Below are 23,184 nucleotides of genomic sequence, written 5' to 3'. Positions count from 1 at the left end.
AAAACAACAGTTCAACACATTGCTAGATTTACAATGCTACCACAAAAACACTATTGGAAATAATGCATAAACTGAAAAGTTCGGCAACCATATGGAAACCCACAGCTTACTGAAATCACAGTCCTGACTCTTTAAGAAAGACAAGCAATATGCATATTAAGGAAGAACTATTTCCAGAACAATACCATAAACTGAAGTATTGCTGGCCAAAGCATCTGAATATACCTTGCTGTTCCTAAAAAACTACAAAAAGCATACACATGCATTAACTTTATCAATAATAAAATAATTGTCTATCAAAATTAAAGAAAAAATATGAAAAAATATACACCAGAAATGTTCTTTCTGCTTAAGTTCTGGAGGGCACATGATGATTTACATCAGAGTAGTTCTTTTGCAGAATTTCTTCAAAGACTGCAGTTGTTTGCTTATGTTCACATTTCTACAGTTCCAGTTCATCTTGATGAACAGGAAGTGCATATCTTCTGGGGAATAATGACTAAAAGATGGCTTGCAAGATATCAGCATTTATAGTATTCTTTTACTTTTTGATGTAGAAGATGGCGAGGAGGAACAGACATAATTTTTTCAGGCTATCTTGTATTGCCAGGCTCATGCATGTCTGATGCTTTTTCGTGAGAGAGTAAATAACTGAATTTAACTTTCCATAATTTGCACACATGGAAGGAAAATCTCCTATCAAATAAAGGGCTCTGTCAGGCAAGACAGAATGCAAATCCTTTGCTTTTTTATTTTTTTGTCTAAATCTAGTTCTAAAGAGATAAAAAACAGAATTAGGTTAGCTTGCTAAAATACAGAACCCCTTAGACTAAATTAAAGTACAGCTTACCATCCTGTTGATACGGACGAAGTCTTCAGGCTTCTTGGCCCATGGAGGGAGGTCAACGTCATTCACAACAATTTCATCTTCCCTGATTCCTAGATTGTAGCCATTACTGTTGACAAACATCTCGGGTAGATAGTAAAATTCTGGAATTAACTCCTAGCAGGGAGAAAACACACAATGAGAACTTCACATTTAACAGAGATGCTAAATGGTACTCCCAGAATCAGGCTCTCTTGTACTACATATTAAAGCATTCCTGGGCTTTTTTATGTTTCTGTGCACCTTTTTAAAGGAATTTTATATCCTGCTTTCTTTGACTTACAGTCAAATGTATTCTGCATAATGAAATACTCAAACTTTGTTTTTTCCCATACCTGTTTTTATGAAAGGCACAACTTTAGACAAGGCAGTGCATATGAGTAAAGGAGACTTCTTCAGAATAACAGGTACAAGAAAATTTGTGCTAAGCCTTCAATATGAGAATATATTGGATTGTTAAATCATTATTTAACAAAAATATGCAAAAGGGGAAAATTTGCAGATATAACTGTGTATTGATCTTACTTTCTTTAATTCTTTAATTGCATAAGAAAAGGTGGTAAGTTTATTACTTATATAATGAAAAATAATACATGGTGAAGAGATTTTTCTACTGTAAGAAAAATTCAAGAATACACAGAGGGAAAAAAGTCTGTACGACAAATGTTCTTCAAACAGATATGCATGATAATTAAAAAGTGAAAGATCAATAACTGCAACATATAATAAATAATAGGTAACTTAGGGTGTGAATTTTTTTCCAATTTCCAGAGCAGCTAAACAGGAATCCATTTTGACAATGAATATTGCTATTTGTTCCTGTTATTCTGGCATTAAGTATTGAACTGCAAGCAAAAAAACCAAAAAAACTTTAAAAAACTTTAAAGCCCACTATCTCTTCTCTAATATCCAGATATAGATTAAATTCACCAAATTACATTGTTAAAAGCATTATGGCATTCAGTTGTGTAACATGATCATAACTGATGACACAGCACCTGAAATCTGAGTCTCTTTGTGGTCTTTTCAAAGGTGGCAGATATGTGAAGCAAAAAAACCCTACTGCAGACACAAACTTATCTAATTAAATCTGATCTGCAGGTCCATAGAGAATAGAGCAGTTAAAGTAATCTTTCAAATTTATAAAGTAATTAAAAAAATGTATTTGTTACAATTTAAGTATGTTTAGGAAGGCAATTTAATTACTTCTTTACATCATAGTACACTAATATAGGTTAGACTAAAACGCAAATCCAATCAGTATCTAACTAGTACAAAACATTAACCAAGTGAGACAGACATGCCTGAACCTGAATAACTCATTATGAAACAAGCTACAATTCCAAACAGAAAAAAAAAAATTATTACCTATAGTACATAATAAAACAGAAGCTAGAGCAACAACAAAATAAGAGAAATCCTGAATATCCTATAATGTTTAAAGAAAAAAGATTAATTTAATGCCTATCTTAAGTTTTATTATAGACACCTCTAATTTATTCAGAATATCTCTAAAAGCAATCTTCCCCCCTTCCCCCAAAACATGATTCACTAAATCTCAGGTTCCAAAGAAAGACCTTTGATTTTCTCTAATGGAGCCCAAAGAAGAATGAACAATTCTCACAGCTGGAGAAAACTATACAGAAATCTTTCAGGACTTCAAGAAATCACTAACTCAGAACTCACTACCCAACATATACTACCACACAAATCATGGACAAACTAAGAGCATTGCCTTTAAAAAAGGGAAAAATTCATAAAGACCTCAGAAATATCAAAAAATCAAAGTTTATCTTAAAGCAAATATTCAAATGAAGCAGAATTTATTGAGGAAAAAGTTAGAAAAGTTTGTTCCTACTTTGTATAAAAGCTTTGAAGCACATAGCACTGGTTGTGATTGCGATCAATTTTCATTCAATATGGTGGCACACTAACCTGCAATGTCACAGCAACCATGTCCTTTGATTCCATTATAGAAAAGTTATTTGTTAAATTCCCTTTTTCAGTTTTAAATGTCATAGCATGTAACTGTGGACTTTTACATCTAACATACCTGAAAGATTTGTGCTACCCAGAGACACATCTAGTGTTTAACAGAATTCTACTAACCTTTTGGCTGGGGGGTATCTTGAAACAAAGGGATTTAAGTCACTGAGTATTTTTTATGGTGTTTCTATTTAGTAAGTTTATCTTTGCTGCTCTTTGCTTTCAGGGTAAATTAATGTTCCCTTGTCTGGTATAGCAGAAAACATAAATAGAAATAGAATAAACAAAAGTAAGTGATTAACTTTCTTTATAAGATTTATTGTGTTGTGTATGTTTTGTTTGAGCTGTCTTATTCCTGTGCTCTGGAAATTAACCAGTGCCAGACTTTTGAATCCTCTTCAAATAACACTCTTCCTAGAATCCTAATCATTTCAGTTACACATCTCCTGGTAAGTTGTTTTGTTGTTTTTATTCAGTCAAAGTAAAAAAAACTTAAACATAGTATTTAAAAAAGATGAACTAACCTACTGTGTTATAGTCTCAGCATTCTCTTCAATGTTATTTTTAGTGCAGCCTACAATTACATTGCTTATTTGAGTATTATTTAGCATGAATTGAAATTTTTCTTGAAATGTGAGCCATGTCGCATGTGACCTTTCCCAGATACTTGAATATTTCCCATACTTTGTATTAACCATTCAGTTTTCTTTCATAGCATTTGATGTTCCTCTTGTAATTTTGCTGTCTCCACTATTTACTAGACTAAGAAATCACAGTGCTTAAAAATAGCTCAGATAAATATATCCCCTTCTCATTTCTAGAGGATGAATTAGTATATACTAAAACACAGGCCCAGTATGAAAGCCTGTGGCATCCTGTATGCATGAACTTCAGATTCATGAATTTAGCTACTTAGATAAATAGAAAATACAACCAAACTAGAGATACATGATAAAAATTTTGGTTTTATCTGTTTATTCTGCTGTGAGAAATTGAAGAAGCTGTCTCTTCTATCTCATGCCAAAGGCAGGCATAGAAGGCTGGGCATAGAAGGGCAAATATCCTCTTCCCCAGGGCCCCTGAGCATGTTTCACTAAGAGAAGTATAAAATGGGAGTGGCAGAGAGAGGAAGGATTAGCAAGGACAGTGAGGCAGAAAGGATGGAGCCCAGGAGGTTTCTGGGAAAAGAAGCAGACAGGAGTGAACCTCAAAGGAGACGGCAAAGTGACAACTGGGGCCCAGAGAGAATCGTGTTAACTAAGAAGCCACTGAAATTTGCAAGAATGTACAAAAGAATGCAGGAAAAGATAACACTAGCAAGGGCTAGAGTTATTTTCAAAACCTATTAACATTTTTCTCAGCCAGAGTTTGGTTTTTCTTTGTTTCACAAACAGGCATATGCCAGTTCATATTCTAATAAAGATTATGACTTGAGAGATCCGCTTTTTTGGTGCTTTTTCTGTTATGGACAGGAAACAGATACCTCAAATAAATAGCTGTTTCAGGGTGATATTCAGAGAGGTGACTGTGCCCATTCCTCCATTCCAGATGAGGTTCAGCTATGACAGCTATCCTGTAAGATATCTGTCTACCCTCTTTTCCCAGAATTTGAGTGAGAGCAATTCCACAATTCTTCCATCAACTGGTCTCAGTGTTCTTCATATGGGGAGATTAACCTAATATCTGACCTGAATCTTCATTATGCAATCTAAGTAAATTTTCCCTCATCCTACCTATCAATCCATCCCAGATACTGAGAATAAATTATTTCCTCTTTGCATTGTTTATTGCATGTTTGAAAAGCATTATTTACCAGATTTACAGCCTTCAAGCTCCTAAAAGTCTAAATTAAGGATAATTATGTATTGCTCCATTGTTTTTGTTACAGAAATACAAAATAATCCTCTAACCTTCCCAAATCAGCTAGTAGATTTATTGCTAAACAGTCCATAACTTAATTTACTTCTTGATATACTTTGGCCATATCATATTTTGACACATGTTCATCACACAGAAGCCAAAATAAATGTTTTTGTCAACCTTTGTAGTCTTTACATTGGAGATGGAGATCGCATACTTTTCAGACAGCATCTGCTATTTTTCATTCACTTCAGAGCAGAGTGTAATTTGTCATACAACACAGCTTTTTACAAATCACCAGTTTCATACTTCAGAAGTGTCATTGTTAAATTCACCCTGAAGATAGGGACAAGGAGACTCAAAAATTAGCAGGGGGAAAATGTATCTCAGAGATAGTATTTACATCAAGGGAAAGGACACAGAGGACCTTCTGTCTCCGAATCTGCTTTCTGCTTGACAGACAAAATAGTTGATAAGAGGTTTCTTAAAAATCCTATTGCACCTTCAGTGGCACTAGTGGTAAAAAGGTAAATGTAAAGCCAGATCTGTGCAATGAAATGCTAGTTTGAAGTTACCGTGACTTTGAGAAATTTAGGTTTCAAGCTACAAACGTTCATGAAACACAAATCTCAAAAGATTTTTTTCCTACAATACACACATTGTGTCAGCCAGTGCAAATCAAGACATGAAGGAAAATATCAAAACAAACAAACCCATAAAACAGCTTCCCTACAAGTTATATAATTTAGCAGGCATAAAATGAGGGAATGCAAAGAAAAAAGACACAGATAACCAAATGAAGCAACTTTTAAAAGACTGTCATTTTTTAAATATACATGTACCAATTAAATATTTTAAATGCATATGTTATTGCATGCAACTCAGCTGACCTATAATTTTGCATTAACTGACACTATTCATTAAATGTTATTGGTTTCATTGCTCTTGCCAAAACACATTGAAGGTTCTAAATAAATCTTTCTGAATACATTACCTGTCACGGGTAATTTCTTACCACAAGAAATATCTATAGTTCAAAGAGTTAATAAAAATAGGGATTTTAGTGATCTAAATCTATTTGCTGTAATTTCTGTCTAGTTGTCCTTGACATTTCATCAGCTGGTAACCTCCTCTGCACCCCTTTCATTCACACTTCTAATAAGACAGGTTAGCTTTCCATCATTTAATAGTCAGCTGCCTTTCAAACTGCCCAAGAAGCTTGCTCTTCTCACATGAAGAACGATGCAGTAAAGCTACTGAAGGGTGTATTAAAAAAAAAAAAAAAAGAAAAATGAATATTATAACAGACATTTTTTGTCTGTAAATGTGATCTCTTGTTTATTTTAACAGCTGTACTAAAACCCCAAGGTATAGTTAACACTATTATGTGCCTTGTGTCTTCATATAAGAAAACATCCCCCAAATGCATTTTCTAATTTACAAGCCTGTGACAAATCCAAACTGCTGAGAAATTAAACTTTAAAAATATGTCTTCAGGTGATAGAGGACTGCTATTAACACTATTATAATTGTACACCACTTGCATCAAATCTGACATTTCTGTTTAATATGTTTTGCTAAGGGTATGCCATTTTACGGCCTCCCAATGAAATCAAATTCAACCCAGACATTTTCACTTTTATAGTATAATTCACTTCAAGGTTTTAAAGCTTCCATTTCTTTTTCTTTCTTTTCCTCCCAAAAGGTTGATCCCCTGGCATCCATTAATTCCACAAGAGTCTAGTACCGGGTCAATGAGTCAGTCCTGAGTTCCTCCATTTCACACTAAGGCACTTTACTGACATTTTGTCAGAGCTAGCTTTCTAACTTCTAAACAGACTATTCAAAAAGTAATATAACAAGTTTGAGAGGTATTAGGAAAGATTAGTGTCTGAACTGGAGGTTCTGGGAAAGTCAGTGTTACCAAAAACTGGAGGGAGGGGCGGGGGGTTAGAAAGGAAAAAATGTGCAGGCTGACTGGCCAAGTTATGGTCATTTCCGGGTGACTTGCTTCCTCAAAGGTCACCCCGCGAACGTTCATTCTTCCTCCAGCTTGTACTGATTATCTCAAGAGAAGGTCGATGTTGATAAAGGGAGACAATAAAATAAACTGTGTTATCAGGTTCTCCCTTGTGTGTTACCACTCTAACACAGCACATACTGTATTAATTCTCTTTCATCCACTGTAGGTGAATGAGTCTCTTGAAAATGAACCAAAACAACCTGAGAATAAGGAACAAAACAGTCTAAGTAAATCCTTAATCCTTTACTGATCAATAATCTATCATACACTTCGTTTTTCAAAGGTGGTCTATTTTTTGCCACAATTCGAGATGCCAGAATTACAGCTTGTTTTCAGGCTGATTAAGCTACTGCCACAGCCCTGTTTTCATTAGCTCAGTGTGAAATAATTCAGTCCCAGAAGAGACTACACATATTTAAAGGGGAGAAGGAAGGAGGGAAAAGAAAGAAACAGAGAGGGAATGCCAGGGAGGATACAAGCATGGGAGAAAAGGGGCTGGACACACAGAAATGTAGCTTCCTAAAGAGATACACATTCTTCTGCAAATTTCAGGTATTTGGTTTTTAAATTTTAATGCAGAATTCTGTGAAAGTGGTTTGGATGTATTTTTTCAGACAACATTGAATCTGTAAAAGAACAGTTGTGGAAAGCATCTGCAGTACTTAAAAATCTCAGTTCATTAGTTAAAATTGACTTACTTCAGCACTTACTGAAGCACTTGAAAATAGTCCTCATAGTCCTCTTTCTTAAGCAGTAACTGATGTAAAAAACCCTCCAGATTTTACTTTCCTGAAAAATCTTTTTTTCTTTTTAAATTAGACCTTGTTAAAATGAATAAAGACACTTCATATAATTATTTAATACAGTATTTGAGAGCAAAAATTGTGGCCATCTTACAACACACAGCAATGAAGAATGTCAGATTAATTCATTACACACGCTGTTTTAAAATTATTTCCTAACCTGTGCCACAATAACTAATGAGATTAGTAAGATCAGAGATAAACTTACTTAAAGCAGCTCAGATGAATTTCAAATGTATGATAAGGAATACATGAATAATGAACACTTGCTAGTCTTAACAGTTTTCAAAGTTTGCTGCTTTGATGGATAGCCTCTATTTCATGCACTAAATATTTACCATAGAGACTTAAAAAATCTTTAGGATGGAAAAAGAATTTACAGCATGTATACCACAAGGAAATCCACACTGCCGAGCCCTTCCCCCCATGTATAGCTACACATGGAGCCAGAAGAAGCTACACAAGTATACAGAAAACTTTAACAGACAGCATGCCTTCAGATTCTGTACTCACACACAGCTAGCACACATCTTCTCTTTTGCACACTCTATTCTTTCTAACAGGACTGCTGGGTAAATACTAGAAGTTGCGAGACAGCTGACCACTAGTTTTTGAATAATTCATACTCTCAGAGCTGAAGCTTTTCTGTTGTGCAAGACAGTGGATGCTGCCCTTAGGAAAGTGACAAAAATGGTCAGAAATTTTGAGGGGTTTCTTGGTAGTTCCCCAAACCTCACTGCTTTTCAAGTCCCTGAAAACTTGGTTAAAGTGTTTGAAAACCTGCAAGGCATTCTAAGCAGTAGCACAACTGATCTGAAAAAATTAGGTATCTGAAGTATTAATAATAATCCATTTCCCTATCATTTTGCAGAATGAGCTTCAAAGCCTCAGGGAAAAGTTGGCCCTGATGTAATGGCATTGAGAAATGAAGTTCATTAAGATCTTAAGGAACAAACAAAAGCAACAATTAGCTGCTATACTCATTCTTGATTGATCGCTAAGAAACAGAGACTCTGCAAATCAAAGGGCCTTGCAAGTCTACTTTGAAAAAAAATAGTTTTACAAATAAGAAGTCTGCTACTTCCCTTTGTGGGGATATTCAAACTCATAGAATACTCAACTTCACCCTAACTTTTCATAACTCTTGCTTAAATAAGCATTTTTCCACTCTGATCGCTTTCCTCTGAGGTTCCTTCCCTCTTTGTTCTTTGAGAAATAATTCTCCCTTTCATATGTTTGTATATTTCATAGCATTTATGTGTCTCCACTTAAGCATTAATTACCTCACACATACACACATTTTTCTACCTGTATTTAACTCCTAAAAACCATTTTTTGTTCTTATGGCTAACTCCACTTTAGGTATATCTTACACTTGATGGTTTCCAGCAAAGAAAGCACTAAGTGTTTGCTTTATCCAGCAAGAATTCATACTAAAAACTGGACAAGGAAAAGGAAAAAAAAACAATAACATATGTTCTCTGAGAACATAATAGCTCTGAATGAATGACTAATCAGACTGTTTCAGGTGGAAATTAGATTTCATGAAATATTCCAGTTGTTATAACCTAAGGATAAACCTTTGGTATCATGATAAACTTTGTGCCATCCTGTTGGTTTTAGTTTCCTTCTTAAATTGAAGACAGTAGGAATGCATTGACATATTTTGCTCAGGCTATTGAAGTGCACCTCAGTAGATTTATTCCAGTAGTGGCTTTGTATTAATATATAATAAATTATTTTGGTAGTGCAATATATAGAATGCTGGTATTAAATCTCTCCTAATTTCTAAGTTTTTTTTGTTTGTTAGATAATTTCTGAATGCTTTCTGTTTCTTTTAGCATCTCTTAAAGATTCTCATTTTTGAATCTGCTTTTATTCATCTATTTTCATCTTAAACTGAATCAATTCAAAATAAATAAATTCAATGTTATTTTCAAAACCCACCTTCCCTGTATCTTCATCAATTAACAAACCCCTATTTTAAACAGCATCTTTAATCCCTAATGTATCCCCCAATTGATAGGTCAGGGATTATCTGGAGAAAACATTTATTGCCTAATATACCTCATCTGTTACTCCTATATTAGATTTTCTGTAATGACTGTACTCCAAGTAGTATTTCTCTTTTTAATGCCATAACAAAAATTGTGTATATATGTATAAATCGGATTCAGAGGCTCTATAGTAGACTGCCAAATGTATTCTGGAACACCTTGTTTTACGGTCTTTCCCCTAGAGCAATTTTGACCCTTAATTTTTACTATTTTACCTGCTATCCCCAATTCCCTTTTTTACATGCAGTGGCATTAAAGAACATAGCTACTTAGTTTCTTAATTTTTTGCTGTCCTTTTCTGAAGGTATCTGGTTCTGAGCATCTTTTTAATATTTGTTTTATTTTGATAAGTTGGGTTTTTTTAATACAAATAAGTTTTGCAATGCAGCTGTTATCCATCCTTAATTCCTTCATCCTTGCAATGGCTGGCAGCAGCAGTTTAAATTATCCCACTTGGTTCACAAGACTCCTGGTATTTTCAGACAAACATTTCAGTTAATTGTTTTACTGATAACTCATTTGGTTGCTAATTTAGGAACAATCCTTTCACTAATTATATACCCCACTTGAATACCATCTCTCTGTCTGTCCACAGATATTTCTTTATCTTTTGCAATGCCTTGATGTATTTAACTGCCCTCCTCCTGTGTACTAAAGCCAGACAAGAAGATTACAGTCACTTCCAACCATCTTCCCTTGTTTCTCAGTTTAAGGCTCTTATCCTTTGTTTGAGCCCCACTCCTAGGAAGCCACTCTCCCAGATATTCCAGTGGAATTCCAGGAAAAACAGATTTCATTGAAAAGTAAAAACCAAAATGTTAGCACTTTGAAGATATATGAGATATAGCAGATATTACCTCAAATTCCTTCCAAATTTGGAAATTTCCTGTTTTTCTTACAAGGGTAAGAGTGATTCTACTTAAAAAACTATTGACTTACAGAGGAGCATGAATAAACATAAAATGGTTTGTCGGAGGTTCAGGTTGATTTCTTTAAAAAGCATTTTCTCCCATATGTTAGGATGACCATATAATTTGCAATTAGTTGTTCTAACAAGTAACTGAATAACAACAACATGATTTGTCCCTTCTGAGACTGTTGGAATACTTAGGCAAACAGGAGCTCTGGAATAAAAATAAATCGGCAAATATACATATTTTTTCTTTTTTTTTCTTTGCCAAGACAAATAAATATAAAATTTTAAAAATATAAATAAAAATATAATGGCAATATGACCATTTCCTTGTATGAGTGGTAGCATATAAATAGAAGAGAAACATATTCACTGTAAAAAATGTGTGTTTTTATAAAAAAGAGCAATTTTTATAATGAAGCCTTTACCTACTTTATTACTAGAAAATGAGAATCAAGAAGGAACCATATTATTCAAAATATTTCTAGATTTTTGTTTCCTTCTGATAAGATTTCATGTCTATGAACAATAACCATTTGTATTTAACAAGGTAAATACAGAGGTAATAATAACAGCAGTAAAATCACCCTGTTTTCTGGCTGTTTCTGTATGTAGTGTAGAAGTTGTTTTAATCTAATGTGTATTGTTGCATAATATCCCCAGGCACATTCAAGTAAAAGCTAAAGCTGTACAGAAAAGCCAACATTTTAAATGGGTCTTGTCATTAATGCTTTATTAATTGCCCCAGGCAATGCAAAGGCGAACTATAACAATATGACACTTTAAGGTCAAATCCAATTCCTGCTGTGTTTTATGGAGTGGGCCAAATATTGAGTTAACAGCAGGAAAGAACAATTTATTGAGCTTTTCTCCATCTCCTGATTATCTGATCTAAATTAGATCAGTTAGGTTGTTTTTCTCTAAAAAATCCCATCTTTTGTCCACTCAACTTCAAAGAATCTTTGATTTTTGTGTTAGAACAATAAACTTTATCAACATCTATTTATTTATGCTATACCTAGTGTGCTGAATATAAAGAAATGAGGTCTATATAAATATAAAATATAACACAGCACCTTCTTTATGATTACATAAACAAAAATACCATAATGAAATTGCATATTTATCCATTTATTTAACGTATGTTACCTTCACATCAGAGGTATCTCTTTGGCTGTTCCTCCACGACCTGGCCACTGAAGAAAAGGTTCGATCTGGGTGGTCAAACTTGCCATCATTTGCATTTAGAAAGAATGTTGTAAAGGGCTCCTGTAGTTAATGAAATTATGATAGATTAAGGAAACAGTACAAGGACTCGTACAGCAGGTTTCTGAAAAAATCCAAAAGCCTTTTGCAGATCAAAATACTTCATAAAGGCAGAATTAAAGAAAAACATGGTACCTCATAGTTATATGTATGCATGGGTTTCTGCACTGAACATCTGAGTATATTTCTTGGCACTAACACATTTTGCACAAACAAATCCTGAGCTCTATACCATAAGACTAATTACCCATCAGACATACGTAGCCTAGTTCCAGTTCACAATGACTGTCTCCTTTACTGCAACCACCACAAACAATTCTGTGTTATTTACATAACTGGGCTTTGTTTACTCCTTGCATGTTGGTATGTCAAAATCCTTAAAAAAATCCTATCTCTAAATCTTTCTTGGGTTTTCATTTAACTGAAAAAAGCTCAGTAGGCTCCACTTTGCCTCGAGGTGAGATGAATGGCTCTATGGTTGCTACGAGGCAGACTATGGTTCCAGTATATGAAGCTTTATCATTATTTTGGGGCAGAGGTACAGAGATTAAATATTTAGAGTCTTTACATTTGCTAATTCTATCTGAAACTATAACCTAGTTTATACTAAATGGAAACAGCTACCAACTTTTGGGGAGGAAGAGCTCAAGTATTAGACAATCTGGATAAACCATTTTGATATCACCACATTCCTCTGCAGGGAAGGGGTTAACAGTGGACCAAATCCTTAATTTGACAGTAGAACCTGAAAACTGAGATCACTGTCAGAAACCTGCACTTTTTACCACTACTCCATTAACTCTCTTATTCAACTAATAGTTGGCAGTGTGCCTACAGGGATGGATGTGCATTCTCCCTTTTTGCCAAAGTCTCATGGGAAATGTTTTTAAGAAAGTCCCTTTCATTAAATTCACACCCAAACTTACTTCATTGTATATCCTGATCATCTGGAAATTTTGTTAATCAAAGCAGTTCATGATAACCAGATCCCAATATTTATTACAGTATTACTTATCTATTATTTGAATTTTATTCTAAACACACTCTGTTTCCTTCTATGAAATTTTTGAACAAGACAGGGAGTTCCTCCATTAATAAAGAATTTTTGAAAGAATTATACCACATTATACACATTGTGTGTAAATTGCCCCATATGAAAAAGGTATCAAGATATTTATGTTTACATAGTCTTTAAGAGAAATTAAAATATACATAAGGAAAGCACAGATGTAAAAACAGTGAAAATATCCAAAAAAAGAGGAAAATAAAAGATGGAATTCTGACTCCCAGGGACCATTGTTCTCTACCTTTATTTCACATGTCTTCCAAGTTAATTTTTTTCTATCATGCACAGCAGACAACACAGGCTACTTTCATTCAAAGAAGAAAAAACTCTAATCAATTTTTTTCCTCTTAAAACATGGGGAATTTGTTTTTAATAGACACATTCAAAAGAATAGTATCTCATAAGTATTCTCTATCCAAGCATTTATTCTAATCAGAGAATACTAATATGTTTTAAATAATTAAATAAAATAATTGACTTAAATAGAAAATCATCACAATATAATCTATTGTTGGAGGACCTTAAATCTCATTGCACAATGGTTTTATTTGCACTGTACAGATTGAAAGGCTGTGTGGTGAGGAAGAGATTTATAATTTAAATAGAATATTAAAATTTAAGAGTAGCTCAACTTGGTGAGTAGTATAAACTATCACGATGAACTGAAATATTGACAGAAAATAAGTTTTTATCCATCCAGATTTTCCAGTTCTCCATATAGTGGATTCAATGTAAAATATAAATGAAACTGTGTAAGATCCAGACCCAGAAGTACAAAATGGAAAACAACATATAAAGAAATTGGATTATATGAATTTATCCTAAAATTACGTTAATATGATAATTTTATTAAATTTACATTTTTCAATATTAGAATTATTTTGCTTTTAAATTAATTCCTTCTCTCCCAATTATCTGTATATATTTGCAATAGGAATTATGCTGTTTTCTAGCTTGCCCCTTTGACTGAAAAACATTATATGTTCTTGATCTGAGCACAAATAGTTCAGTCTTCTAACAACTCCTACCTATGACTCTTTTCTTTATAAGATATGTGTAATTTTTGTGACTATTATTGTGGATCAGACTGTGGATCATTGCAGAGGTTCTGAAATAGAAGCAGTCGATGGATTTAAATGAAGCAGAAACCAGAAAAATTATGTAATTACAATAAATTATGTAAAAATATTAATCCAAACTTCCATGACAACATTATTTTAAGCATCTGAGACAAATACACAAAAGCAATAAAATTCATAATCAAGGATTAAACTTTTAGTAGCTGAGCACTACAGGGTGCCCTATTATGCTATCCTGACATGGCCTGTTGTGCCTATCTTTTTGGATTTTTAATCCTTAGCAGAAATTCAGAGCTTTCACTTGCTTTATCTCAGACCTTTAACATAATTTCAAGGTAATTTTTATTCTCTGGGAAGTCAAGTGCTCATACAAATATAATTCATATCGTATTCTATATACGAATGTGAATACTGTTATTCTATGATACCGATTACTGTCATTTCATGTAAATGTTTTGTTGCTGTGAAAGCTATAAAGCAGCACAATGTTTTCATTAATACTCCATCTCACTCATTCCTAATATTCTGAATAAAATTCACGCCTTGTTCACTGCCAACAAGGACAGAAATTCGTGGGGGACTTGATTACATTCAACACAAGCTTGAGCCATGAGAGCAATGAATTTTTCCATTCAATAGCACTTCTCTCCCCTCCTTCCCTTTTAACAGTACCCAGACTCGTTTGAATCATTTATGGTGGGAGTAGAGGGAGGAGGAAGGGATGTGGTCATTCTAAGACATCCTATGTCAAATAAAAATGTCTTTCCAGCCAGTTGTAAGAGGAGAGAGAGTATGTAAGGGTTTGTCAGAGTGACACACACCTTTTGCCTGATATATCTGTGATTCTCCTGCTCAAATCTAACAAAAGAAGACCCAAATTCACTTCTGTTTACCAGATGACATCCAGTCCTCCTCACCTCTGAATCTCACTAAAAACTGGTTTTAACTTAATCTGATCTAACTCATAATAAATCCAGAATTGCTTCTACCTTGTACAAATATGCAGTCATTGCAACAGCAAATGGAAGACAATTATTCTCTACAAACATCTTGACTACCACATTAGAGAATCATGCTCTCAAACATTGGTCACTGTTTCCATGAAGATGCAACTGATTTACACAAATATAACTTCTTCAGTAGCAATTATTGAGAACATTCAATTATACCATAACTCTATCCTAGTTCTCCTAAAAATCTGAAACCAATGTTGATATTCACATTCTAGGTAATTCAAGCCAGAATTCATTCTTCTGTATTACTTTTTTCTTCTGTCTACTTTTCAGGTCAAGTCACATATGGCATTCTGAAGTGGCATTTTTGGTTTAAACTATTCCGTCTTCTGCAACTTAAATATTCACTGCTTCAGATGAAATGCGCATGAAGAAAATGAGTCTTCAGGTGATAAGGTCACCTAGGGATAAACTATGAATATTCAATTTCATTTACAAAAAAATACATACAACAGAATATGGTGAAATGGTGAAACAAAGGCAGAGATATCAGAATTAACTGCACAGGACAGAACTAAGGCTAAGGCATACAGTGTCTTTTAAAAACTAGCCTGATACATGTATTGGGTTTGTGGGACAAAGTTTTGGTAGTGGGGGAGGCTACAGGGGTGGCTTCTTAGCTGACCGAGGCTAAGCCTGTCTGTAAGAGCAAAGTGCCTTTGTGACTACAGACTTAGGAAGGGTCAGGGAAAAACTGCAGAAGAACCACTAGAGAGGGCAATGAGACTATGTGAGACGAACAGCTCTGCAGACAACAAAGTGAGTGCAGGACAAGGGCCAGGAGGTGCTCCAGGCACCGGCACAGAGATTCCCTGCAGCCCATGGTGCAGACCATGGCGAGGCAGTTGTGCCCCTACAGACCATGGAGTACAGCTCTACCCGCAGCCCTTGGAGGAATCCATGGCACAGCATGTGGATGCCTGAGGAAGGTCATGAGCCCCTGGAAGCCTGTGCTGGAGTAGGCTCCTGGCAGGGAGCTTCCATGTGCTTCCATGGCCAGTGGAGCTCATGTGGAAGCAGGTTTGTTGGCAGGATTTGCAAGCCCACAGGGCTGTTGCAGTCTGTTCCTGAGGGACTGCACCCTGTGGGAAGGACTCACTTTAGAGAAGCTCTGGAGGACTGTCTCCCCTGGGAGGGACCCCACGTTGGAGCAGGGGAAGAATGTGGAGTCTTCTGAGGATATAGGAGTGGCAGAGACAAGTGATTAACTGAGCACAGCCCCCATTCCCATTCCCCTTCCCCTGTGTCGGAGGGGAGAGGAGAGAGAGAATTTAGGAGTTAAGTCCAGAGAAGAAGGGAGGGGTTGGGAGGAAGGTCGTTTTAAAATTTGACTTTATTTTCTCATTATCCTGCTCTCATTTGATTGGTAATAATTCAAACTAATTTCTCCAAGGTGAGTCTGTTTTGCCCATGATGGTAACTGGTGAGGGATCTCTCCCTGCCCTTATCTCAACCCATGAGTCTTTCCTTATTTTTTCTTTCTCTTGCCCAGCTGATGTGGGGAGTAGTAGAACACTTTTGGTGGGTACCTGACATCTAGGCAGAGCCAACCCACCACAAATATATCAGACAAGGGAAAGCAACTGAGGGAAATGTAAGGCAGTAGGGAACAGATTATCATAGAATTGACTCAAAAATATGATATTAAAAGCAATGTTTTGAAGACAGCTGACAGAAACCAGATTGCATCTGTCAAAGCTGAAAACAAGACTTAAAATAATTTTTAAGGTTTTATGGCAATTACACAATTCTCTCTCTCTCTATATATACTTCAGAGTGGCTGAAACTTCCTTACCTACAGCAAATACTGTTTCCTCCAATACTAAGGTCTAGGCAGGCAGTTTCTCCCCTAGGATCCCCATTACTACATGCTGTTTTGTTCTGCTGCTATGTAAACTCTAATTTTCAAATCACTTTTTGTCATATATTCTTCATTTGTTTCCTTGTCTCTTTCTCTTTCTTTTGCTTTTCCTTTTCTCTTGTTCCTGTGGTATTAGTTTGCACTCCTGTCCTTCACTCTCAGCTTGTTGTCACTTTCTACGAAAAGCTCTACAGTAACACATCTTTTCCCATCACTCTTCTCCAGTCTTTCAAAATACTGAAAGAATTTTTCTGTCTGAATCTCTGCATCTCTTAATGTCACCTTCCTCTTTCTGGACTAGACTGTAATTTACCTTTTCTTACAGAGTCTTCTTCACAAACTCATATCAAAGCTCTAGCTCAAGAAATTAATGAGCAAGAAATGCTACTTTAACTTACAGAAATCTGACCTAGCCTTACATATCAATTTCACTGGCACAATCTTCTCCCTTAGGATATTTCACCCTTTATTTTGTAACAAAAATATCTCTGTATAGATCACTATGACTTTATGATCTTCATTGCCATAATCTTTTCCCTATACACACTTATTTTCAAGTATCTATTTAGGCTTTCCATTTGCTGCCTTATCCAGTCTTGCAATATTATTATCTTTTTTCCTTTTCTGAGGTTCAAATTTTCCCTGGATTTGTCTTCTTTCACTTCTGTTGTCTACTCCCATTAGCGATTGCCTTTCTTTGCTGGTCAATAATATTTAAATAATCTTTAAAATGCCTGTGTAGGAGTGTCCCTGTATTTAAGTTCTGTTGTTTTCACCTTTTCATTGGAAACTTCTTCTTTGGATATCAGTGGTTTCCACTTCTGCTTTTTATGCTCACATATATCGTTTGCTCTAACAAATGTAATTTGTAAGGTCTATATTGCAAGGCCATCAAGGCAAAGACCTTGTCCTCTTGCTCTTTTAGCTGAGAACACAAAGAGAGCAAGACCATCTACAGTATTACATTAAGAGCAGTAGTAAAAACGACATTGAATCAACCTAATACAGGAAATGAATATTCCTTGGTGTGTTGTACATTCAGCCTGTAACTAGATTTTCAGCGCTGAGAATTTGCTGACTAGCAAGAGGGGATCTTTTGCTGTACAGCAGCCAAAATTAATAGATAAACATGCAAATAAAACTACTGTTTTTAATCTACTTTAAGGCAACAAAGAAGCACATGTGTACCATAAAATGTATTCAGTAGATGAATAATTTAGAAGAATTTCAGGATTCTAAATTCAGGAAATTACAGGAGTGTAATCAACACTTAGTTTCCCATAGTTTAAGAAGTATATCCTGAACTCACAGAAACATGAATTCCCCTCTGAGCAGAAAAAAATGAATATGTCTAAGGGAAGCTGAGATGAGTGAAAACTCAATTATCAAGCTTTGTGTGGATCTGTTTTTCTTTGTTGTATGCAAAACATGCTTAGAACACACTTTATCCAACTGAATTTTATTGGCAGAGTGTACTTTAATTTAAGTAATTACACAGTCACTCAATTTTTCATTAATTCAGGTTTCACTGTGGAACCTTCAGTGTCTCATCAACACTCTTTATTCAGTAAATAATTGTGATAACACATACACTGAATTCAGATTCATTTTATCTTTGAAGTTTAGTCCCCTTCCCTAGATCTGGTTTTGGTCATAGGAGCATGAGGTTTCCAGAACTGACATAACAGTTTGAAGTTAGAATCCACATTCCTACATTTCTGAAAACTGTAGAGAAACTCATTATTTAGAAGCATAGCTAATTTGCATAAAATATTGCTCAATGTTACTTTAATATAAAACTGGTTATATAATTCCCCTCTCAATGTGACAGTTTAATGTTCTTTCAAAAGGCTATTTTTTAATGTTGCATGGATGTGTCCCTAGCTGAAAATAATAAATGAATATAAGCAGTATCAGATCCCTGTATTGTCTAGAGATATTTTTAGGTGGTGGATTTTGTTTTAGATGCATTTTCCTCATTGTATACATCCTTATAGCACCACAATTTTATGTTTAAATTTATTTTAGATTGTTTGGGTAGGAAGGACTCCCTGATCACTACAAATGAGTATATAAAGAATATCTAGATCTGAGATTTTACGGTAGGGAAGAACAACGAGATTTTAATAGAAAGGTGTTTTCATAAAAACAAAACAAAATGGTCATAAGTGACAGAAGAGATGCTGTAAATAAAGATATTAATGAAAACCAGGATCCAGAAATACTTACAATACGAACAAGCCAAGCCAAGGTAGAAGTAGATGTAGAGTAATGGGTGTTATAATGATAAGGTGGAGTCTGATCATCTTCCCATGTCTCATACCGTTCTGCATAGAAGACAGCTCTCTTTGGGTTCAAAGCACCAATGGGCTGTAAAATGATAAAAGGTCAAATATATTATCAGCTGAAGGGCAGCATGTCTGATATGGCATAAGTTAATTCTGCATTAAGATTCACTGCACAGGAGACTCTGCAACCAAACACATTCCATGCTGTAGTAACCCCTGAGATTGCTGTAAGTTTAGAGTTTATTTTCAAAGGCTTTGTGTACTAAAAGTCTTATGAGTTTCCTTATTTTAACTGACAAATATAAGTGAGCCACATCTGCAAACTTTCAAGACCTTCTTGAAGTATAAGTTGTTTCCCAATTAGTTCAGTAACATTCTTCTGGAAATAGACTTCTAAAACTGCATTTAAAATGCATTGAGGCCAAACTAATATTTCTGTTGCTGTCATTCACCATAATCACACAGCTAATGAAAACTGACTTTTGCTCACACAGGATACTTTGTAATGCGCAGTTCATGATGAAAAGATTTCGCGCGGAACTGCTGATGGTGTCTGGTGATCCTAAGCAGAAATACTTAAAAACCACGCATAGTCCTCAGGACTGGGTGTACTTTCTGACTGAACAAAGCCATGTTTTACTGAACAAAGCAAACAAGCTTTGTACTTAAAAGCAACAGAATGTGGAAATTATTCACAAATTCAAAGTCCATTCTGAGCAAATATAAAGGACAATCTATACAAATTAGGTGAAAAACAAAAGAGATGTAAGGCAGTAGTAGGAACTATTGGTTTCAATGTGGCTATTTGAGGAATACAAGCTTTTTGTGATTTTTCAACCCACTTTATCTCAGAAGCTTTTGCAAAAAGTATTTGTTACTGTGTGATGCAAAAGTTTCTTGGATAACGAAAATGCAGATTTTAGCTTTTATAGTAAATTTAACCAAACACGCAGAGTTTAATACTTAGAGGAGAGCACACTTCCACACCAAATAATTGTTTAAACTTATCGTAGTTTGAAATTATTACTTGATTTGCATTAATCAAAGTTCAATTAGAATTGATAATATTAAGGGTATTGAAAAATAGATATAAGCAAGGACTTTGACCAAATGCTAAGATTATTTTCACATTTTATTGCACTGCACAATTTTTTCTACTGAATTAGAATCCAAAGTAATTCAGAAAGAAAATAGCAGTACAAGGTCAAATCTCTGTGTTTCACTACATTACACTAGATATGTAACTAAAAAAATTAAAGCTGCAAGTATTTTATTCTTTCAGCACTGCTGTGTTTTTTGAGATGGCTGCTTAAAAGACTGACATAGAACATGACATTTTCTGATTTAGAGCTTGTTTTGAAACAGCAGTCTTTGGTGAACATTTACATTTTAAAACCTATGATTTCAGTATTTTTCACATTAACCACTCTGGATGCTTAATACTTTGCTGTGTCATGGAGATGTTAATAATTTTCTCATATGTGTAAAATGATTGAGTAATCCCAAAGGATCGGTGTTATCTGGTGCAGACTGCACTGAAAGACCTCGCAAAACATTCTTGAAAGAGAAGTATGAGCCATTCCCTATCACTTTCCCGGCTCATTTCCCAAATACTGGCAATAGTAAAAAATAAATATTTGCATTTTTGTTATCGTTGGTTTTGTTACACATCCTGCCAGTGTCAGGAAACACACTGGCATTATAGTCTTGAAGGTATTATCATAAAAATGGTTGTTCAACAGCTTCCTTGAAAGACACATTCTTATCCCATTAGACTGACAAACTGTGCAGATATATGTGCACTTTGCTAAATTATATCAGGCTCTGGGTTGCTTTGGGGATTGGACAGAACCTGCTGACACCACCCTCATTAAGGTACTGTGCATCCACTTCTTTGGCAGAAAAAATTCCAGTCCCAACAGCACATTTCAAGAGCTAAAGCAGTAATTCACACTGTAGTCTGTTAAAATGAAATGTTCACCCCCTCTGAGAAGGGAACACAAAATAGCAGACAAATTGGTGAGATTGTATTTGGTAATGGAGAAACACCCTGAGAATATCTCTTCTCTCCACTACAAAGGTGCATCTTATCCTGTGCTGCAGTGAATTCTGTGGCTATGGAAGACAGAGACATCATCTGTCACCATATTATTGTACATAGAGGTTTGAAGGCACAGTGGAGAATGAATACGATGATTAACACAAGATTGAAAATATGGAAAACTCCTGGCCTTTCAAAACACAGTTGATGCTGATTAGAAGTCTTTCATCAAAGAAGTGATGTGTTTTCATTATTCACTGTAAATTGACTACAGTAACAAGGCCTGTAAGGTATAACTGATGCTCAAAATAATTATGAGGTATTTTATTTTATAGACTAGCAAAATTTTAATGATGGTTTAATCAGTACCTTTAAATAACATCTTTAATATAATATATATAGTTGTATTTAATAAAAAGGTTATTTCTCTCAAGAATTTGACAATTTTTAAAGTCACATAAAATACTAATGCAAACATACCATCATGTTTTCTAGGTTGTTCAATGAGAGGTGCTCCATTTAAAAGAGAAAAGGTATAACAATGTAAGATCGTGCTTTTCCATTTTCATATGAAAATGCCTGTACAAATTGCTAAATAATCTACCTTCAGAACAGATGTGATTAATTGTACTAAATGATAACCTGAAAATCTGTACTCTGGATTACCATTATCCAATATATTTTCCAGAGTCATTGCCTTTTTTTAGAGGGAAGGGAGGAGAGGAAGGAAGGAAAGGAAGGGGAAGGAGGGAAGGAGGGAGGGAAGGAGGGAGGGAGGGAGGGAGGGAGGGAAGGAAGGAGGGAAGGAAGGAGGGAAGGAAGGAGGGAAGGAGGGAAGGAGGGAAGGAGGGAAGGAGGGAGGGAGGGAGGGAGGGAGGGAGGGAGGGAGGGAGGGAGGGAGGGAGGGAGGGAAGGAAGGAAGGAAGGAAGGAAGGAAGGAAGGAAGGAAGGAAGGAAGGAAGGAAGGAAGGAAGGAAGGAAGGAAGGAAGGAAGGAAGGAAGGAAGGAAGGAAGGAAGGAAGGAAGGAAGGAAGGAAGGAAGGAAGGAAGGAAGGAAGGAAGGAAGGAAGGAAGGAAGGAAGGAAGGAAGGAAGGAAGGAAGGAAGGAAGGAAGGAAGGAAGGAAGGAAGGAAGGAAGGAAGGAAGGAAGGAAGGAAGGAAGGAAGGAAGGAAGGAAGGAAGGAAGGAAGGAAGGAAGGAAGGAAGGAAGGAAGGAAGGAAGGAAGGAAGGAAGGAAGGAAGGAAGGAAGGAAGGAAGGAAGGAAGGAAGGAAGGAAGGAAGGAAGGAAGGAAGGAAGGAAGGAAGGAAGGAAGGAAGGAAGGAAGGAAGGAAGGAAGGAAGGAAGGAAGGAAGGAAGGAAGGAAGGAAGGAAGGAAGGAAGGAAGGAAGGAAGGAAGGAAGGAAGGAAGGAAGGAAGGAAGGAAGGAAGGAAGGAAGGAAGGAAGGAAGGAAGGAAGGAAGGAAGGAAGGAAGGAAGGAAGGAAGGAAGGAAGGAAGGAAGGAAGGAAGGAAGGAAGGAAGGAAGGAAGGAAGGAAGGAAGGAAGGAAGTCTTCAGCTATAAAGTCTCACCTCAACTTCTTAGGACAGATCCTGGATTGGATGAACTAGTGATCTGTCTGACAGCCTGGGATTTGGGAGATATGGGTTAATTTCTCTCATTCCACAAGCCTTTATAGTGTCCAAGAGGAGACTGCTTAGGTATATCTAAAACTTGAAATAGGAAGGTGAGCTGGAAGTCCCTGAGCTGCTCTAGAGAGTGTAGTGTGCAAACATGGCCCTATTTATGCGGAGATGACAACTGAGATCCCAGAAGTGGCACAAGTGTCTCAATGCAGCACTGCCTGGGGAGGAGAGCTGGGAGCTGCCCATGCTTACACAACTCTGCAGCTTCTACTTCAGCCTTACATAAGTTATCTCTGGCCTGTGGTGAAGGAATACAAGAAACACTTTATCTCCTTTTTCTGTGCAGTCGTGGAGACACTGATGTGAACCACCTCTCTGCATGGTAATGTAAAGGACATCTTTCTGGATTCAGGAAAC

The 23,184-nt window shown here is 35.7% G+C and overlaps 1 protein-coding gene across 12 annotated transcripts in view; it reads right to left on the bottom strand.

Annotated features, from left to right (window-relative positions):
- Window positions 1–23,184, bottom strand: part of NBEA (neurobeachin) — a 461,765-nt gene that overhangs the window by 57,046 nt on the left and 381,535 nt on the right. For 11 of the 12 annotated variants that reach the window (XM_068182000.1, XM_068182001.1, XM_068182003.1 and 8 more), the window contains 3 exons: window positions 19,043–19,183; window positions 11,678–11,797; window positions 851–1,003 (listed from right to left, as the gene is read on the bottom strand). In XM_068182000.1, coding sequence (XP_068038101.1) covers window positions 851–1,003; window positions 11,678–11,797; window positions 19,043–19,183 — 414 coding nt within the window. Of the gene's footprint in view, window positions 1–850; window positions 1,004–3,226; window positions 3,287–11,677; window positions 11,798–19,042; window positions 19,184–23,184 lie in introns of those variants that run through there. The other variant, XM_068182009.1, reaches the window with a different exon arrangement.

This window comes from Anomalospiza imberbis, chromosome 2 (assembly GCF_031753505.1).
Source record: "Anomalospiza imberbis isolate Cuckoo-Finch-1a 21T00152 chromosome 2, ASM3175350v1, whole genome shotgun sequence".
Taxonomy (NCBI): Eukaryota; Metazoa; Chordata; class Aves; order Passeriformes; family Viduidae; genus Anomalospiza; species Anomalospiza imberbis.
Note: the sequence above shows the minus strand (reverse complement) of the source record. Positions and strands in the feature narration are given on the sequence as shown.